General features: G+C 43.7%; 1 protein-coding gene across 6 annotated transcripts in view; it reads right to left on the reverse strand.

Moving 5' to 3' along the window:
* Nucleotides 1-20972, reverse strand: part of adamts17 (ADAM metallopeptidase with thrombospondin type 1 motif, 17) — an 81282-nt gene that overhangs the window by 32842 nt on the left and 27468 nt on the right. For all 6 annotated transcript variants that reach the window (XR_009956011.1, XR_009956010.1, XR_009956009.1 and 3 more), the window contains exons 10-18: nt 17761-17911; nt 17352-17453; nt 16987-17132; nt 15930-16096; nt 10313-10440; nt 6322-6442; nt 4796-4876; nt 4181-4338; nt 1724-1862 (exon numbers count right to left, since the gene is read on the reverse strand). Coding sequence is in view for 3 of the 6 variants with exons in the window: in XM_037449773.2 (XP_037305670.2) it covers nt 1724-1862; nt 4181-4338; nt 4796-4876; nt 6322-6442; nt 10313-10440; nt 15930-16096; nt 16987-17132; nt 17352-17453; nt 17761-17911 (1193 nt within the window). In the remaining 3 variants the exon portion in view is untranslated. The remainder of the gene's footprint in view (nt 1-1723; nt 1863-4180; nt 4339-4795; nt 4877-6321; nt 6443-10312; nt 10441-15929; nt 16097-16986; nt 17133-17351; nt 17454-17760; nt 17912-20972) is intronic.

Below are 20972 nucleotides of genomic sequence, written 5' to 3' on the forward strand. Positions count from 1 at the left end.
TGAAGGAGTACAGGAAGCGTGAAGATAAATCCCTATCTGACACAGTACACCTGGCACAGAATGGCACAGAGGGGAGATCACAGAGAACCTCCCGTGCAACAACCATCCAGGATGAACCGGTTCAAACTAGTTTGGGCATGAGGAGATTATAAAAAGGGTCAGTCGGACATCAGACAGACTCTGGGAGGGATCGCGTGTGCTAGGGTCTCCAGATATATCTGCGGCAAATTGTTCATGTATTTTTGTCTCTTCTAAATAAATGCTAACTTTTTTAACTTTAATTGATTGACTGATTGACTTGTCGGATTCTTCTCATCAACCAACTCTGTGGGATTGGAAATCCCAACAATATATAGGTGGAATGAGATTTAAATCAAAACCTCAAAAGCACTGAAACGTTTGGCTCGATTTCTCAACATTGCAGATATGCTAGTGTGTACAGCACAAACTTGTGTTGTCGCAGTTTGCGACAGTGACCTGTCTTCAGTATTACTGCTGCTTTACCCTGGAAGTAACCAGAAAAGGCGTCTGCAGCCCAAGCTGAGAAGCATCTTGTGGCATTCGAAAAGGTTGGTATTTTTTCCTAATTTATGACAAGAATTACAAATTCTATATAAATTGTTATAATTAAAACTATATAATTGTCTCTCCATGTGTGTTTGTCTTCTCAGACTGGAAGAAATATCCAAGAGCACCTTGATGCCAGCACTGAGAGTACTCAACCCTACCTCTTGGCTGTTGGATCGAGGAAGAATGTGATCCACCAGTTCTTCATCCTTGACAAGAATTCCATACATTGCAGGGCAACCTCTTCTCTTGGTGCTTTTTAGGAACTGTTCAAGGCACATTTTGTGTTTGGCACATACAACGCCATGCTACACAACACGTACATGTCTCACATGTTTGTCGGGGCCGAGTTAACTAGTTAACTAGGCCGAGTTAGCTTGTTACGCGTGTTTACGTTTTGTTCATTGTTACTTGCCTGGAAATCTTCGCCTTAAATGTGCTTAGACTGGATGTTTAGTACTTTTTAGGAAACATTTACACACCAAACATAAGAGTATTTTGACCAAGAAGTTCACGCTCATGTTAATTTAAGCATCAAGTTGATGTAGCATGTGAGATGCCTGTGTTTTCTAAGATAAAGACTTTTGTTGTTAAAGATGACAATGTCTTGCTCTTTGGAACTGTATGTTTTGATCAGCATTACCATGCCTTTAATGTCAGGCTGCACCCTGACACAATTATTGCGGTATTGTACATTAATTAGCTATTTTACTTAAAACCATTTGATGTTCAAATGCAGTAGAACGTTGTTCCTTATTGCCATTTTTTCAAATAGACGGTCAATGTTCTCTGTGCAATTAAGAGCTGTGAGATGCAGTCAGTGCCGTTTTCACAGAGTAAATTGTCAACACAGTAGTGTGTAACATCAGCACTTACCAGTTATTTGATTGATTGTTAACAACTCACTTAAATAAAGTTGAGTAAATTCAAAAGATTATTTGTTTTATTTATGTGTATGAATGGAAACATGGATTGTGTTCGGAAATTGAATGATGTCATGGTTTTGTTTTACATCATTACTGCAAAACAAACTACTCTCTGCAATATTAATGAGGAATTGACTCAAATGGCTAGTAACCCCCAAAAAATTGTCATTAGAGTAACCTTACATGATTACAGTCTGGTGTATATATGTGTGTGTGTCTGTGTATGTTACCTCCTCCACATTTGACAGTACAGTCCTGCCAGCTGCTGTGAGTCCAGATGTAGAGATGTGTGTCACTGTCCTGAGTTGTGTTCAGAGATACCGTGTACTCATAGTGGATCCCATAGCTCTGGTCATGAAAGAGCAGCACCTAAAGACATGACGGAAGGCTTAAAGAAAAGCGCAGCCTTGCATAAAGCTTACCTACTTTGACCTTAAATCAGATTTGAAAGGTAAGCAAAAGGTAATAGTAAGGAATCATAACACTTTAGTAGATTATACCTATTACATAAACAGTATATCTTCCTTTACTTCCAGGGAAAGGGTCTCCCACTAGCGACCCAACTATTACATTAGACAACTCCGTCAAAACCTCAGGCCTGACTACTAGGAACCTTGATGTGACAGTTGACCGTAAACTTTCCCTCACTGCCAGTGAGCAGCAAAACGTTCCTGTAGATACATGCTGCACAACATTAGGAGAATACCTCCCATTCACACTCCAAAGGCAGACCAGGTTCGGGTGCACGCGGTCATCTCACGCCTTGACTATTATAACGCCCTCCTAGCAGGTCTACCTGCCAGGAGCATGCAACCTCTGCAACTAGTCCTGAATGAAGTAACTCAGCTGTTCCATCACTACCAAGGATCACGCCACCAACCGAATGCTTTTAAGGATTATATTTGTGAAACGTAAGCTATAGGACTATAAGTTGATTCCCTCTAGTCCACATGTCAAACTGGGCGGCCCGCCGGATGCCTTTGTCTTTGTGAGAATTACAGAAAGGTCCCAACACATGCGCAGTCGCATCTGCTTTTTAAAATTAATTAGTTTTGCAAGGCGCCCCCCTCCGTTGGCCGCCGTATCGTCCGTGACAAACCCCCAAAACTCCTATTATGTGAGGTATGATGAGATGTGAGCTTGGCTCCCGGGAAAAGGACCTGCCGGCCGGAGATACTCATCCGGGGAAATACGGACACAACGTTCCAAGGACTATAGCTGGATTGGCCACGGGCGGCCGCTCGGATTACAGTGAGACCGAAAAGGCTGATTTTCCTACGGGAGGAAACCAGAAGAGGGTTTAAGTTTTCAATTTTTGAGTTTGGACCGCTATTTTGTTAATTCCCCAGGACTGTAATAAAATCCTTGTTTATAGTTAACCTCCTTGCACTCCTTGAACTGTCCCGCCAAGAGCGGTGCAGCCTCTCGTGACTTCACAACATATACTGTATAAGCCGCACCGTTCTATAAGCCGCAGATGTCTACGCCGCAGAAAAACAACTGCTGACGCAGTCGTCTGTGCCGGAGTTTCACATTTCCGTCTCCAATGCCTCACCATTGATTCATTGATGGCAAAAGGATACATTAGCTGCAGCGTTGTATAAGCTGCAGGGTTCAAAGCATGGGAAAAATGTCTTACGACTTATAGTGCAAAATTTACAGTATGTGGAAAGGGTCTCGAGTGGACTTAGGGGTGAGTGTGTCTTAAAGTAAAGATATTTTTGCTTTAAGTAGACTGTCATGGTGTCTTCTAAAAGACAGGATATGCAAGATAGTAGCGTGTGAAAGTGAGGGATAAAGCGGGAAACGTTTGACTGCCATCCTGGAATGAGCAACGGTGACGACACATGTCCCGGGGGGACATAAGGGAGCTGCCCTGGTTCTGGTTTGAAATGAGTCAACATTCAGAACATGGTCAACTTCGCATGCCTGCCCGCTAACTCCACAATATGCTTATCGCTCCCTCACAGAGAGCTAAACCCTCAACAACATCCGACAGTTTGCGTTCCTGCCTCCTAAATGGTGGAATGAGCTACCCAATTACATTAGGACTTAAGAAAAGCTTCAGACGCAAACTAAAAACACACCCTACTGACTATACTTGGACTAGGTAGCACTTTATTAGCACTTACCTATAACATTTTGTTGTTTGGCTTTCTTGAAGTAATTGTACTTTTTTCATTTTTGTTGACTCTGTATACCCTCTTGTTTCGAATGCACTCATTGTAAGTCTCTCTGGATTAAAGCACCTCTAGTTAAATTAGAGGTCCCCAACCACCAGGAGGCAGGGAAAATGACTGGATTCTCTTCCATTTACATATGCTTGTTCCTTTTGACACAGTTCCAAGCGTCACACAAGCATTTTTCTTTCCGCCACAAATACTACCGCCACCCTGTCCAGTTATTTCGTTGTATTAATCGGCCACACAATATAAGCATGTATTGTCTAACATGAAACGGTCCCTGAGGCAAAACAGGTTGGCGATCCCTGAGCTAAATGACCAAAAAGATAACTTAAAAAAAGGAAGTAGGATCCAAACACAGACCCAAGCACAAAATAAAAACTACTTTACTAATATTAACAATTAGTATGAATACAAATAGGCCTAGGGGGAAAATGGGGACAAGGAATAACCGCAAACCAAAAACTGGGGTGTTTTACTATTCAATAGAAAATCTACATTTACCATCAGGTGTAAGGGTGTCTTGGTGGGTCCCTTGGCAGACATCTTCTCCCACAGTCCCCTTCTAACGTAGTGTACCGTAGTTCCAGCCAGCTCAAATTCTCCAGGAAGCTCAATCTTCCAGTCACTGTTGATGGACCTCTTGATTGAGTCTCTCAGAGCTGTGAAGAGAAAAACTAGATCAGAAGTAACATTTTCAAATTGTGTTTTATTAGGGAAAATAAACATCCATTTTGCCCCTGCATTACCAATTCATAGCAGAATGTATGTCACAGGTTAATACCTGACATTGCCCACCGGGCACTGTGCACAGCAGCTTTTTTGGGGGGAGAAGTTTTGGTTCATAAAAAATTGCTACAAAATTGTTACAATCAACAGAGAAACCAGTGTTAACGGATCACATGGTCATATGTGATCACATATTATTTGTCAAAGAAGAAGAATAATACCATTACAATGCATTATAAAAACAGTGACATTATGTAATCTGACATTCAAAGAATAAACAAACAATAAACAACAAATGCATATTTGTTGGTTATGACCAGGACGGACATTGGTTGAAAGATTTAACTTAACTTTAATTCTTAAGTAGTAGAAAAACTAATTCATCATTACCTAGAAAGCTGTGTGATGGTTTGTCCTCAACAACTTTAATCCTCCTGGCTCCTGCAGGAATAATGACTGCTTCAATGTACCCTGATAAAGATTCACAAAAACATGAGGTAAAAATAAATAGAGAGGGAACAGATTACGGGGTACAAACATTCAAGACACCTCTACGACAGTTGATTAATTAATTGAATGCAAATGTCAAATGAATTTACATTTGCCGGAAACTATTCAGACAGTTGGACATTGAGTAAATAATGAGCTGAAACTTTTAAGTCTGTATAACATATGCTCTATCAACTGGACTTCTGACGACCATAGCTTTCGATTTCATCCAAACTCTGGGAAACTAACTGATCCCCTTTCCATCAACTGCTGAAAATATAATGCATCATACACACTCACCTAAAGGATTATTAGGAACACCTGTTCAATTTCAGATTAATGCAATTATCTAATAAACCAATCATATGGCAGTTGCTTAAATGCATTTAGTGGTGTGGTCCTGGTCAAGACAATCTCCTGAACTCCAAACTGAATGTCAGAATGGGAAAGAAAGGGGATTTAAGCAATTTTGAGCGTGGCATGGTTGTTGGTGCCAGACGGGCCGGTCTGTGTATTTCACAGTCTCCTCAATTACTGGGATTTTCACGCACAACCATTTCTAGGGTTTACAATGAATGGTGTGAAAAGGGAAAAACATCCAGTATGCGGCAGTCCTGTGGGCGAAAACGCCTTGTTAATGCTAGAGGTCAGAGGAGAATGGGCCAACTGATTCAAGCTGATAGAAGAGCAATTTTGACTGAAACAACCACTCATTACAACCGAGGTATGCAGCAAAGCATTTGTGAAGCCACAACACTCAAAACCTTGAGGTGGATGGGCTACAACAGGAGAAGACTGGTACTTTTGTTGGGAGATGCAGTAGATTCGGCCCATGTTTTGAAATAGAAATTAGGGTGGTTTCTGGTGCATTTAAAAGTCAACTTACCTCCATGTCGCTCGTGACAGTCACCTCCCCATCAGAGTTTAATGGTGGAAGCAGACAAACAAGCACCCAGTCCAATCACCAATAAGAACTCCTGGTTCATTCTGCGGCTTAAGTCCCGCCCACTACGTACAAACTCGGATCGCAAAAGTTGTTTTCCGAGACCAAAGCTTTTATGTTTTTGAGAGCAATAGTTTGGGTTTTGCAGCTAAAATTTCTAGTTTCATAGGGAAAACTAACAAATCATTTATTCAGTTTTATTTTTACTTCGAAACTTGATTTTTGTTTCCGATGCAAGAAATTTGCTCCCAAAACACTTTTTTGTTCGTATAATAAAAACACAAATCTACCATATATTACTGCTTCCACAATTAGTAGCAAAACCTGTGTTTTTATGAAGCCGTAACAGCTTAACGTCTTGGGGCAGTGGCCGCCACACAATTTTTTTGTTTTGCATAAAAAAATGTACCTCCTCTAATAACCAACCCACACAGATATACAGCATGGTTGGATAATTAAACACATTAAACGCACACATTCTCACCCATTCCTTTGGTGTGGTTGAAATTTCCGCTCACTATCTTACAGGAGCGCCCATCTCCGTTACATACACCACAGTGGTCTTCTTTGGCTGTAGGGCCGATGATGCCATCACAGCCAATTCTCTGAACAAATAAAATAGTGGGAAAAAAACAAATCAAAAATTGTTCAGTGACTTAACTGTGTCCATTTGAGGACGTGTTTTCTGTATGATTTATTATTTATTTATAGAAGAAAAAAAACATTTTATGCTAAATGCCAGTTTATGTTGGTGTCATTAAATCAATCCAACCATCAGAACAAGAAAGTGGATGGAGTAGCATTAGAGTATTTCACATAAATATACAACCCCTTTAGGAATGGTGTGAGACGAGAGAAAATCAATTGTTCATGGACTGAATCTTAATTGAGTCAATTTTTATAATTACCAATTAACAAAGTTGTCGAAAATGTATCCATTAATTAAAATCTGCTTTAGAGATGTCTAACTGCTTGTTAAAATATCCGACAGAAAATGAGGTTAGGGAAAAAAAACCCTCCTTATTTGAAGTCAATAAGATCCAATCCTTACTGTATACTCCTGCCTCTTTACCCAAGTGTCGAAAACATGCAAACTTGTATCAGACGATAAAATTGCTAAATCGATCATTGAGTCTCACTGTCAGTTCTTCGGACTCTGCCCAGCAGGACTCCGCAGCAAGCCCGGACACCAGGCGCTTGCCGTCGAGCCACTTCGCCAAGGGTAACCATACCAGGAGCACCAGGCTCCAGACAACACAGCCCTCAGGTTCATAGGACACACAAACCTCCCCACCAAGATAAGGTAATGGTCGAGGGAGAGCCTCAAACGGCAACCTCTAGATGTGAAAGATCTGACAGTTTGTGCATGAAGGAATGGTTTCAGATCCAGTGCCGTGTGTTCACCAACCTCTTCAAGCACAATAAGAGAAGACAGAGTGGTCTCGACAAAGGGAGGCTGGAAAAAAAATGATTGGGTGATAATAATTGTGACATATTTATTTTTGGGAAAAATACTTTCATGATACGAATTTAAATTCCATTTAAATTAGTTACCGTATTTTCGCGACTATAAGGCGCACTTAAAATCCTTTTTTTTCTAAAAAAACGGCGCGTGCGCCTTGTAATCCGGAGCGCCGTATATATGGCTCAATTGGTTGATCCATACTGGTTAACGAGGATCCATTGGAGGGAAAGTCTGGTGCCAGCAGCCGCGGTAATTCCAGCTCCAACAGCGTATTGTAACGGACTGTGTTTTCATGTTCTGGAGCGGCGTTGCACTTTACAGAGTTTTGGGATGGTCAGTGAAGGGCGCACAATGTTACGTCACTCATCTTAGTGCCACCTATGGGGACGCGGGAATTGTTGTTGTTTTGGAGAGCGATGGTGTGTTTTTGTTCGGCGTAGGCTACGGCCGACAGTAGCCTGTTTCTCGACAATAAAACCAGAAGATAAGCACATTGTCCAGAGATTCATTAGCGAGAGTCGCTACAGTATATTAAAGCTCGTAGTTGGATGTCGGGATCGCGCTGACGGTCCGCCGCGAGGCGCCACCGTCTGTTCCAGCGCTGCCTCTCGGTGCAAGATGCACGAAAGCATTTGCCAAGAATGTTTTCATTAATCAAGAACAAAAGTTGGAGGTTCAGAGATATTGTTAATATCCACATTAACGTTTGAACAACGTTTCCATGGGAATGAAGAGTTTTCAGAACGCTTAATAACGTTTGATTTAGCACAGCCCGATCTAGTGGATGCATAACGCAGCCCCAGTCAAACGTTTTACTGCAGTTACTTCTATGCGCCTTGTGATCCGGTGCGCTCTATATATGAAAATAGTTCTAAAATTGGCGATTTATTGAAGGTGCGCCTTGTAATTCAGTGCGCCGTATAGTCGCGAAAATACGGTACTTCAGTTAAAGGTTACATTTTTGGAAATATTTTGAATGAAAGATCTTGAAGAAAAAAAACGTTGACATGTTTTTGCTCCGTGTTATTCCAATTCTGGAGGGCACTGTGTCTCTTTAGATTGAATTTAATATGGTGTGGTGCTTATGGTGCATTTATGGTGTGCAGGTAGCTACAGCAGCAGCAGCAGCAAGCGGGGCTGAAGGTGTATTATGCTGCATTTTAATATGAGCTTTAGGTAACTGCTTTGCTGCTAATTCATACAGACAACCTAGGATCATAAGCCAACGTTAACTTAGTCACTATACAATCATTATTACTAACTTCACACAACAGCCAGTTAAAAAGATTGATTGAGTTCAAAGATTGATTTTGTTGAAAGTCGAACGTTTGGTCCAACGATTAACGTTAGAGTGAATAAATTAGCCTTTTAAAAGACTTTGAAGTTGTCATTTTGTGAGCAATTAACAGACATTTCTCTGATTCATTTTTGTACATCTTCTGGTCTGGAAGTGGCTGGAGAGCTTCAATTATAAGAAGCAGGTGAATTGGGTAAGTTGAGGTTGCAACCTCCACCATGAGGTTTCTCTCCAGTAGTTCCCACTAAACCCAGAACTGTATGAGGTCACGGAGCACCTCTACTGACGGAAGAGAAAATGTTATGCATGCATTACCTCAAACACTAAAACATGAGCCACTAATACTAATATATCATACACACCATGCATAGAATATCTCTACATTCTTAGCAATTGCAGCACCCAAACAAGTAGGGGCAAATAGAGATGCAATAATAAGTATGTAACAGACAATTGCTGCTACCTCGGCTTGAGGTGACAGACCTTGTCCCAGTTATTTTCTATGAGTTTAACTCAGTTTAAAGATTTTATTTTTTTAGAATAGCAAATTATTTGCTGACCTCCGTCGCTTCGCCCTAGCAAATTATGGTCGGCCGTACCATTCGCTGGCTGGATCGTTACCGCTCGCTGGTTGGCTGTACCAAATCCATTGAGACACATAGTGGCATATCATGGTAATTTGCAAACAGTGCGGAAATGGGTGTGATTTGGTCAATTAAATGTAGTTTAAAAGCACAGGTTGTAAGACTAGCAATTCCCTATACAAGTTCAAGTTCATTCTATTTGTCTAAAAGTTCCTGAAGAAGAAGGGTGGTCGTGCCATTACATTTGTCTGGGCCCAACGGCGCTGCATTTGACTCATTTTGGTCATTTAATGCAAGTAACATTGCTGATCCACTGATGCAACTGAAGTGAGCAGGAAGCTGGGAGGGGTCAAAGGCTGTCAACAAGCTGTTCTCCACTGGTGTTTGCATCTATGGAGGCAGTTGTCCACATAGAGCTATCCTCTAGACACTGTCTGCAGGCGCAATCGGTCCGTTAAATCCTTCAAAGCATAGTACTGCACGGACTGCGTGTAAGGCCGTGCAGCACCTAACGCTATAGGACATCTAGAATATCTGCTCTCCCCATGCCCCACCACAACCAAACAGGAGTAATGCTCCATTAACATTTACAGGCAGGAGAGACTCAATCAGGTCCATGCCTTTATTGATCTATAAGTAGCTGAATAAGGTAAGAGAAAGACGAAGAGGGTTTTGTTGTCATTGTGAGAATTTAGTAAAGTGTTTCAGTACAGTCAGTACAATTTTGAAAAAAATTGGGGTTTTGGTATTATTGCCCTTTTATGAGTCTGAGAAGTGGGGAAATGTTCATCTTATGAATTACTGGTGTAGCATTGAGGAGACATCAATCTACATCTACCAATGTTCCTTTGTGTAAGGAATTATCTTGATCAAGCTGAGAAACGCGAAGCCTTGTGTTCTCATCCATTATTCAGCACTTTGTCTTGGTAAAGACAGTAATGACGATAGTGTTCTTTATGCTCTCTTTCACCCCATAGGTATAAGGTGTGGTCCGAAAACGGGGAAAATAAGTTATTTTTGCTCAAAGAAAAGGAAGTTCAGTTCAAATCATGAACCGGCCTGTGAGTTAATACAATAGGTACCATTTCATGACATAAATTGACACATGTGGGAGGGTGTCTATGTGTACCTGACATCTTCCGTTAACACACAGGTCAGCCTCATATGGTCCACAGGGCGTCCCATCGATCACTCTATCAGCCATCAAGACCGGGACATCTCGACCCACTGGGCTGCAAAATAACGCACAAGGCTTCTCTGCTCACACACACACACACACACAAACACACAGCAATACAAAACAATGTAAGGCACAAAAACAAGACCCATTTCCTTTCAATACTATGTTATATGTAACAAACCCAAGGGAGGATGTCCAATCAATAATAATGGCACTATATTGGCAGCATCCATTCGCAGGTGAGTTATATGAAGCACTTTATACCCCCCATAAGTCCTATCATTCTTTCCCATCAGCATGCAGCTGTCTGCTAGCCCTATGCCGCCTCTTGGCGTGCTCAGTTGTCCGGTTTGACCCACAGTAGGAATTTGGTGGCAGGCGACAAACCACTGCATTCCACTCACACAAGACAGGTTCCAGGTATGGTGGACTGCTTTTACTGACAGGCATTGACATATTCTGTTTTGTTCACGCTAAGAGCATTGTTACCAAGTGCCACCTAAGTGTTACTCAAGATCTTGTTGACGTACTTCCTTCTTTAAATAGCACTGAGGACTGTCTTATGGCACTTGAGGAGAAACAAACATCAGTTTGAGCTTCACCCTGTCATTGGATTGCTTGAAAAAGTTGAGGATTCATAAAGAATAATCAGTAGCCTGTTGCTGTGCTTTTATGGTTATTTTTTCATCTAACTTAAGGAGGTAGGAAAAAGTCAACTAGAGCAGTAATAATAATATTACATTTACAGGGCTGTAAAAAAGAATTTTTCACCTTCCTGGTATCTATGTCATACTTGCAATGTTTCAGATGATCAAAAGTTGTAAAAATAGACAAAGATAATCCGAGTAGATACAAAATGTATTTCTTAAATGATGATTCATTAGTAAAGGGAAAAAATCTACATTGCCCTATGTCAAATGGTAATTTTACACTCCCTTGATGAATGAACTGTGATTGACCACATTTTTGAAAAGTGTGGTTAATTATCACTAACACACAGTATAACACACCCAGCCCTGATTATTTGACCGTTTGGAAAAAGAAACCACTTGAATAAAACCGATAAGACAATGTAGGCTAGAAAAAGCAACAAAGTATGTCACAATCTAGAAAGGGCAGTTGAGAAAGTATTAACATGTATCAGTCTGGAAAAGATTACAAAGCCATTTATACGGCATTTGGACCCCAGCGAACCCCAGTGAGAGCCGTTATCAACAAATTGAGAAATTCCTGATGAATGGCCCTATTTGAAAAAGTAATGGCCCCCTAATTACTGATCGTGCCCCCCCAGGCGGAAACAACTGCAATTAAGCGTTTGCTCTAGCTGTCCATTAGTCTTTCACATCGCAATTGGATGTAATTGCAGACTTTGACTAGGCCATAGCAAAACCTTCCTTTTGCTACCTCTGAGCCATTTGGAGATTGACCTGCTGAGAGGGCTTTGCATCATTGTCGACCCTAGTGCTCTTAAACTTGAGATCACAAACTGATTGACATTCTCCTTCAGGATTTTCTAAAAGAGAATAATTCATGGTCGCATCAATTATGGTCAGTGGCCTACGTCCTGAAGCTGCAAGACAGCCCCAGACATTACCACCATGTGTGACTTGATATGTTTTGGTTTTGTAAATGCTAAAAAGTGTAACCTCCTTCTCATCAGTCCACAGAATGTTTTCCCAAAAGCGTTGATGATTTTCAAGATATTTTTTTCGCAAATGTGAGACAAGCCTTTGTGTTTGTTTTGGTAAGCATCGTCTTTCTTCTTGGAACACTCACGAATACAGTCTGTCTTTTTCTTACTGTTGAATCATGAACTTGATCACCTTTTGGATCAGTTTTTAATGCACCCTTGGAGTAACTTTTCATTTGTGGATAATGGCTCTCGAACTGTCGAAAGTCTAAAGTTTGGAAAGTCTACGAAAGAAATTTCGTAACCCTTTCCAAACGGAGACAACCCAAGCAGCCATGCGGAGAACATGCAGACTCCACATGGAAGGGCAGCTGGGTGGAGACGGACCTAGGACCTTCTTACTGTGAGGCGAAAGTGTAAATCTCAGTTATTCTCTCTGCCCTTCAATCAGCTCCAAATGCATCTGCGCCATGACCGTGGCAACAACAGACACGCGTCTCTCTCTCTCTCTCTCTCTCTGAGTGGAAGTGTGGCCCAGCCGATCGGTCAGGTGGGTGAGGGGGTGAGTGTGGGGATGGGTGAGGCCCGGCCGGTCGGCCAGGTGGGTGAGGGGGTGAGTGTGGCCCAGCCGGTCGGTCAGGTGGGTGAGGGGTGGGTGAGGGAGTGAGTGTGGCCCAGCCGATCGGTCAGGTGGGTGAGTGTGGGGATGGGTGAGGCCCGGCCGGTCGGCCAGGTGGGTGAGGGGGTGAGTGTAGGAGTGAATGGAGAAGTGAATGTAGCCCAGTGGGCGAGTCTCGTGTGTGACAGAGTGAAAGAGGGGACGAGTGGGATGAGTCGTGAGAGCGACTGTAAAGGAGCTCGCTGGTCGCTCGATGGCGGGATGGGCGTCTCCGACAGTGAGGAGGAGATGGAGGAGGGGAGGGTGGGCTTTAAGGTCCCCCACCTGAAGAGAAAGACGAGGGGCAGTAGAGGAGGCTCTCAGGCAAAGAGGGGAGGGGTGCCGAGCAGAGGGGAGGCGGGGGGTGGGGAGTCCGACTCCTCTTCGGGGTGGGGCTCTGCCATCAGCGTCTCCTCAGGTGGGACGGTCTCCAGCAGGTACGGGGTGGGGCAGGTGAAGGAGTTCCCGCTGGCCACCAAGAATGAGAGGGGAGTGAGGCTGGAGGACTACTTCTCTGACCTAGAGAAGTTTTCTCGCTCCGCCCGACACGGCAGCATGAAGAAGGGAGCTGGAGACTTCTCCCAGCAGGAGGTCTAGAGGCTGAGGAAGCTCCTCCTCGAGCTCAACCGAGAAGGGGGGAGCACTACCAGGACCGAGTGAGGAGTCAGTCCGGCTGAGGAGGTTCCTGAGCGGGGCGGCCCATTGAAAAAGAGACTCCAGATCGTCCAAATTGATTATATTAAATACATTATAAATGATATACCTGTTAGATTGTCTAAAAATTGATATTGCTTTACGAAAAAATAAAGGTTTTTTAAAAATAAAAATCTCTATCTCTATCTATCTCTCTATCTCTCTATATCTCTCTATATCTCTCTCTATATCTCTATCTCTCTATATCTATATCTCTATATCTATCTCTCTATATCTATCTCTCTATATCTCTGTCTCTATCTCTATATCTCTCTCTATATCTCTATATCTCTATATCTCTGTCTCTATATCTCTATATCTCTGTCTCTCTATCTCTATCTCTCTATCTCTCTATATATCTCTCTCTCTATCTCTATATCTCTATCTCTCTCTCTCTCCCTCTCTCTCTCCCTCTCTCTCTCTCTCAGAGTGGAAGGAGTGCGGAGTGAGCGGAGCGTGAGGTGAATTGTTTGATTGTGACCGTTTGAGCTGGAATTTTGTTTATTTACGAGTTTTTATGGTGTGATTGTGTGTGTGTGATTTTTGTTTTCTGTCGGTCTTAGTTTGTGCGTGCTTGTGGCCGATCGGCGTGCAACACGCACAGATGAACCTCGCGGGGCTAACGCGGAAGCACGGCGTGAAGCTCGCGCCGTGCTTCGCGTGTTCCGTGGAGGACTGTGGCCTGGCCGTGGGGGGGTTGGTGGGTCACGGGAGCGTGAAGTCCGCTGCACGGATGAACCACGCGGTGGTCATTTTCGTGGACAGCATAGAGAAGGCGCGCAAGGTGGTGGCGAGCGGCGTGGTGGTGCGCGGCACCCTCGTTCCCGTGCTGCCTCTCGCCGAGCCGGCGGTCAGAGTCACGGTGTCGAACGTTCCGCCGTTCGTACCGGACGATGCGCTGCTCGGCGAGTTGGTGAAGCACGGGACGGTGGTGTCCCAAATGAGGAAGGTGTCCTCAGGTTGCAGGTCTCCTCTGCTGAGACATGTGGTGTCTCACAGGAGACAGCTCCACATGGTCCTCACCAAGACCCAGGCTCTCAACCTGGTGATCAAGGTGAGGATCGACGGGTTTGACTATGTCATGTTCGCCACATCGGACGATGGGAGGTGTTTCCGGTGTGGTGGAGAGGGACACCTGGCGAGGTCTTGCCCAGTGAAGACTCCCTCCTCTCAGAACCAGAACCGGGAGGGTGCCGGGGGTGCTAGGGAGGAAGGGGGGGCTGGTGAGGCCCAGCAGGTCGGTGAGGAGTCAGGTGAAGGGGTGAGTGGGACTCAGAAGGTCGGTGGGGAGTCAGGTGAAGGGGTGAGTGGGACTCAGAAGGTCGGTGGGGAGTCAGGTGAAGGGGTGAGTGGGACTCAGAAGGTCGGTGGGGAGTCAGGTGAAGGGGTGAGTGGGGCTCAGAAGGCCGGCGGGGAGTCAGGTGAAGGGGTGAGTGGGGCCCAACCGGTCAGTCAGGTGGGGGAGGGGATGGGCGAAGCCCAGCGGATCGATCACGGGAGGGAGGGGGTGAGTGTGGATGGGGAGGTGAATGCAGCCCAGTGGGCGAGTCTCGTGTGTGACCGTATGAAAGAGGGGACGAGTGGGGTGAGTCGGGAGAACCATGGTGAAGGAGTTCTGGGGGTCGCCCGTTCGTGAGAGGGACGTCTCCGACAGCGAGGAGGAGATGGAAGAGGGGGGGGTGGGCTTTAAGGTCCCCCACCTGAAAAGGAAAACCAGAGGCTGTAGAGGTGGCTCTCAGGCAAAGAGGGGGGGGGCGTCGAGCAAATGGGAGGCGGGGGTGGGGAGTCCGACTCCTCTTCGGGGTGGGGCTCTGCCATCAGCGTCTCCTCAGGTGGGACGGTCTCCAGGAGGTACGGGGTGGGGCAGGTGAAGGAGTTCCTGCATCTCACCAAGAACGAGAGGGGAGTGAAGCTGGAGGAGTACTTCTCCGATCGGGAGAAGTTTGCTCGCTCCGCCCGACACGGCAGTACGAAAAAAGGCGCAGGAGACTTCACCCAACAGGAGGTCTTCAGGCTGAGGAAGCTCCTCCTCAAGCTCAACAGAGAAGGGGGGAGCACAACCGGGACAGAGTGAGGCGTCAGCCTGGCTGAGGAGGATCGTGTGCGGGGCGACCCGCGGACAAATAGATGCTGGAGGAGTGCGGCGGAGTCCAGATCGTCCAAACTGATTAGTAGATAAATTTTATATTATATACCTGTCTAATTTGTATACATATGGCTATTAGTTAATGTTAGTCTCTCTCTCATTTACTGTAATGTTTGTGATGAGGCCTATCAATTACTACTAAAAAAGTAGAACTAGTACTAATATTACTACAAATACTACGATCACTAACAGTATTAGTATTACAGCTGATATTACTACTACTAACACTACAATAACTAGTATTTCTAATACTATTGTTACTAAAACTTTTGCTAATTTTTCTACTGCTGGTAAACGTACGATAAGGAAGAAAATAAAACAGGAAACCGATTAAACAGAACCCAAGACCACGACCGTTGCCCAGGTCTACTAAAAAATAGTTTAATATATAGTATTATAGTATATATAGTTTACATAATAGAGTATGCGTGTGTCTCACCATCATTAATAATAGCAGTCAGCAAGCCTTTGTTTTTGCTGCCATGTCGGTCATAGGACAGACATTGCTGGTCTCTGAAGCCTGTAGCCCCATTGGGACAGGGAGGACGTTCACAGGCCTTGTGCTCCACATTGGCCTTCTGACAGTGTTGTCCACCAGGACCAGGCCTGCACACACACAAACCCACAGTATAGTATGTACACTCTGGACAGAAGGAGGATTTCATGGGGGAAGAATTAACATGACCGAAGTGTACAAATATTGTTTCATTTGTTCTGCAGTGTTGGTATTATGTCACAGTAATACAAAGCTAAAACCCAAATTTGATTAAACAAATTTGTATTGTATTTGGAATATGATTTATTGGTTTATTGGCCCCAACAAGCTACGGCTTTCATAATGGACCCAGAAACTCGGCAAAGCCATTATGCACATGTACTTCTCTCCATCTACTTGTAAGTTTTTTTTGCGAGTTTTTTCTCCTGTCAGGTATTAGATAAGCAACTGGATGCAAGACAGCAGAGTGAGGCAAATATCATGAGTAGTACACCACATAAACTGTGTTAAACCATGAAGAACTGTGGTCTTATATGTTGTGTTGTAATTGAGTTAATAGTTATAAGATGAAGACAAACTATGTATGCTGTCTTATATTCACTCTTTAAGGCATAAAGCCAAATGTTTCTACATAGAATGCAGTGAGAAGAGCTTCCCTTTTAGGGTAGCAGGGCTCAGCCATAGAGACGAGCCTGTTGAAGTACTTACACATCCATCAGGATGCTTCCTCATGCCCCTATTTAAAGGTTAATTTCAAGTATTGGTAAAAGGCCCCAGGTTATATCTCAGGACATACTGTACGCAATATATTTTGTTTGGTCTAAGGCATAAGGGTTCCCCTGAAGAGCTGAACAATGTTGATGGTAGAGGGATTCAGTATAAAACTGCTGCCCAAAAAAACGCGTCCCAGGCAGAATGCCATACATATCCATCCGTCCAATGTGGTAATTTGAACACAAAAAAAAAACAAAAAACGAACGGACAGATGTAAGTGACATACGGAGGGTTGTCACATTTCCTCTGTCTGAAATGGACTCCAGTACCACAGGTCCTGCTGCACATGCTCCACTGGCTCCATGGACTCCAGTCACCGTCCACATGTTGAGGGATGGGAGTCTTATTCACACACTTACCGGACCTGCACCACTGACACACACATAGATTAATATTATTTCAAATAGAGGCTCATCATAGTCTGCCACTCGGCAAGTCAACTCAAAGAGAGGCATTTAGTTGAGAAAAGTGAATATTTGTTTATGAATGCAGTGTGAAAACAAAATCCCTCACATAACCCCTTAATTTGTACTTGTTAAGCCCCAAAGACAAATAGAAGACGATTAAAGTCAGTGTGTTGGTGAGACTTACTTTATCTACCCCACACTCTGTTCCGTCCAGGGGAGGATCCAGTTTGGTCTTACAGTCTGCTTCTCCCTCCACTAAACACCACAGTCCAGCGCACATCAGGTGCTGACACACACACACACACACGGCATTTGAGTACAGGAACATTTTCCCATTTTTGTGCTGTTTTGTATAAGAGCCTGAACTGCATTTATCATAAAGAGGTGGCCCTAGATTGTTCCTAACTTTCTGAGATCTTTTCAGGATATTTCTGGGTGTTCAATGTATTTTCGTTTACATTTATTATAACTTTTTAAAGAGTAATTCCCATCATTTTAAATGTCAATAGAGCTCCAGTTTTAAGGGTGGGTTGGATAAACAAATAATACGCTACGTAAATGTGATGTTAATAGGATTAAACATGTGTTACAACCTCCATATTGCTGCAAAAACTGGCATTGGTTCCAAACAGTATCTGGCACTGTTCATCCACGCTGTAATGCATGCCCGGTAGCTTGGGGGGAAGGCGGATATGGTAACGGCTCCTGGAGTCTGTTTGCTGTAAGCACGCACTGGCTTTGGACCTGTTTTGAAAGACAAAGCCAAAGGTTTCATAAGGTGCAGTGAACAATATAAATTAGATCGTTATTATAGTTTTCTTTACATTGCCAAAACATACGCAGGCCTCCTTGCACACCAATGCATGCCGATGTTACCTAAGGTGGACTGTTATGCTCTCTGAGTGTGGACTTGAAAAATGGAACATTAAAAGTACTTTTAACTGGTATGGTACTGCTGATGTGCATTTTTTTAAAGAATTAGCCAAGAGGGGACTTCCATCTGTGAGTGATGATGATTATTAGCGTCCTCGCTACGACTAGTCGTAGAGGAACCTATTGTATTTCAAGGAATTATTATTATTCTCACGAACCGCGGGCCTTTTTGGGGCCTTTATCATATTCAAAAAGTTGTTAAATTTGGCATGGATATCTGGACTGTTAAAAAATTTGATAATTTTTGGATCTCACATTTGTGTATAAAGACACACAAGGCCAGTTTCAGCCCCCGATGTCCGATCAACTTGACATTTGGCACACAGGTGCTCAGCGGACATGCTCTACAAAACAGTCAATCATGGTATGCAAATGCGCCGAACTAGATTTTCCGCCATTTTGAATTTAGTGAAAAACACATTTTTGGCAATTTCTACTTTCTCCACGATTGTCACGAAACCTTCGGTGGATCATTATTGGTTCAATGTGCCCTTGATATATCAGAATTGTGCTCATTACTCATTGTTTTGATGAGATATGGGCTAATTAACTTCACAAGGGGTGTGGCTTAATCTGGCAGATTTTTAACTTCCAAATGACTTGGCCTGCCCTCACCAAAATGATATCATGTGTAAACATTGAAGCCCTGAACACACCCTTTTTCAAAATGTTGGAAGAATATGGGGTGCTGTAATTAATGGTTGAAAATCTGCCTTTTTGGCCTGCTTTCATGATTTCCTACAGTTTTAAAAGACCGAACTTCTCTTAGGAATTAAACCCAATTCGTTTCAAAATCGCGCAGTGTGATCTTGAGACCTTAGGCTCTAAAAGTTGCATTTTGCCGGAACAATTATTAAACTATGTGCGTAGGGAGCAATTTTCAAAAAACACCTTTTGAATGATTTTGAAGGAAGTTGGGTCAGGTATGGTATTTTGAGAGGCTTTTATTTTGGGATGGAACATCAGAATGTCCTGGTTATCCATAAGTGTCACCTTGGGGATGTCTACAAATAAGTGTGGCAACTTTAAATGGGAATAAGTTTAAATAAAAATCGGAAGTATATTTATTTCAAGCACTATCACAGAGAGCAATATTTGCAACACATCTAATCTTTCATAGGTTCAAACACTTTAAATCTTTTCTAAACAAATTTGCTCCTTGGTAACTCTTCCTGCATGCAGGTAAACAATTAAACAAAGGTTCTTTGGCAATTCATTTATTTCTATATTATATATCATTTCGGACGATCAGCAGCTGCTTGCAAAAGTCTAGATGGTGTTCCATGTATGTACCAGCAGGGTGGCCAGGCCATTTTGTCTAGTTCTGAGCCTTGATTATTTTGACACATTGATTATTTTTCTGTGTGTGTGTGTGTGTGAATACACTGTCGCGTTTGTTACATGTCTGAGAAATGAAATGCAGGTCTCAAAACTGACTGCTTGTACAATCAGCTTGGAAAATAATTGCTGAGTGACTTAAAGTGGGCAGAGTCCAGGATAAATGATGGACTGAATACTTACATGTGGAAAAACCAAATCACAAAACTTTGTGGTACGCTGCAGCCACCGCCAAGGACAAGTGCAGGCCATGTCATCCGCTCTGCAGAGAGGGTGATCGACTGTGATCTTTCGTCGATCTTGTTCGCTTCCAGGACTTTTAAGCGGGCCAGTAGGAAAATAGCCAATCCCTCTCACCCCGGACATGAACTGTTTGTGCCCCTTCCATCCAGTAGGAGGCTGAGGTCCATCAGGACTAAGACCTCCCACCACACTAACAGTTTCTTCCCTTCGGCAGTCGGGGCCCCCCCGTACTGACTCTCACTCTCTACATGCACATACACTTTGTCAATTTCTGTTTAGCTGGTGCACTTTATTTTTATTTTATCTTTATTTCTTAACTTACTAACCCATAGCTTTAGCGTACTAACCCATAGAATATACACTCACCGGCCACTTTATTAGGTACCCCATGCTAGTAACGGGTTGGACCCCCTTTTGCCTTCAGAACTGCCTCAATTCTTCGTGGCATAGATTCAACAAGGTGCTGGAAGCATTCCTCAGGGAGTTTGGTCCATATTGACATGATGGCATCACACAGTTGCCGCAGATTTGTCGGCTGCACATCCATGATGCGAATCTCCCGTTCCACCACATCCCAAAGATGCTCTATTGGATTGAGATCTGGTGATTGTGGAGGCCATTTGAGTACAGCGACCTCATTGTCATGTTCAAGAAACCAGTCTGAGATGATTCCAGCTTTATGACATGGCGCTTTATCCTGCTGAAAGTAGCCATCAGAAGTTGGGTACATTGTGGTCATAAAGGGATGGACATGGTCAGCAACAATACTCAGGTAGGCTGTGGCGTTGCAACGATGCTCAATTGGTACCAAGGGGCCCAAAGAGTGCCAAGAAAATATTCCCCACACCATGACACCACCACCACCAGCCTGAACCGTTGATACAAGGCAGGATGGATCCATGCTTTCATGTTGTAGACGCCAAATTCTGACCCTACCATCCGAATGTCGCAGCAGAAATCGAGACTCATCAGACCAGGCAACGTTTTTCCAATCTTCTATTGTCCAATTTCGATGAGCTTGTGCAAATTGTAGCCTCAGTTTCCTGTTCTTAGCTGAAAGGAGTGGCACCCGGTGTGGTCTTCTGCTGCTGTAGCCCATCTGCCTCAAAGTTCGACGTACTGTGCGTTCAGAGATGCTCTTATGCCCACCTTGGTTGTAACGGGTGGTTATTTGAGTCACTGTTGCCCTTCTATCAGCTCGAACCAGTCTGGCCATTCTCCTCTGACCTCTGGCATCAACAAGGCATTTCCGCCCACAGAACTGCCGCTCACTGGATGTTTTTTCTTTTTC

The sequence above is a fragment of the Pungitius pungitius genome, chromosome 4 (genome assembly GCF_949316345.1).
Source record: "Pungitius pungitius chromosome 4, fPunPun2.1, whole genome shotgun sequence".
Taxonomy (NCBI): Eukaryota; Metazoa; Chordata; class Actinopteri; order Perciformes; family Gasterosteidae; genus Pungitius; species Pungitius pungitius.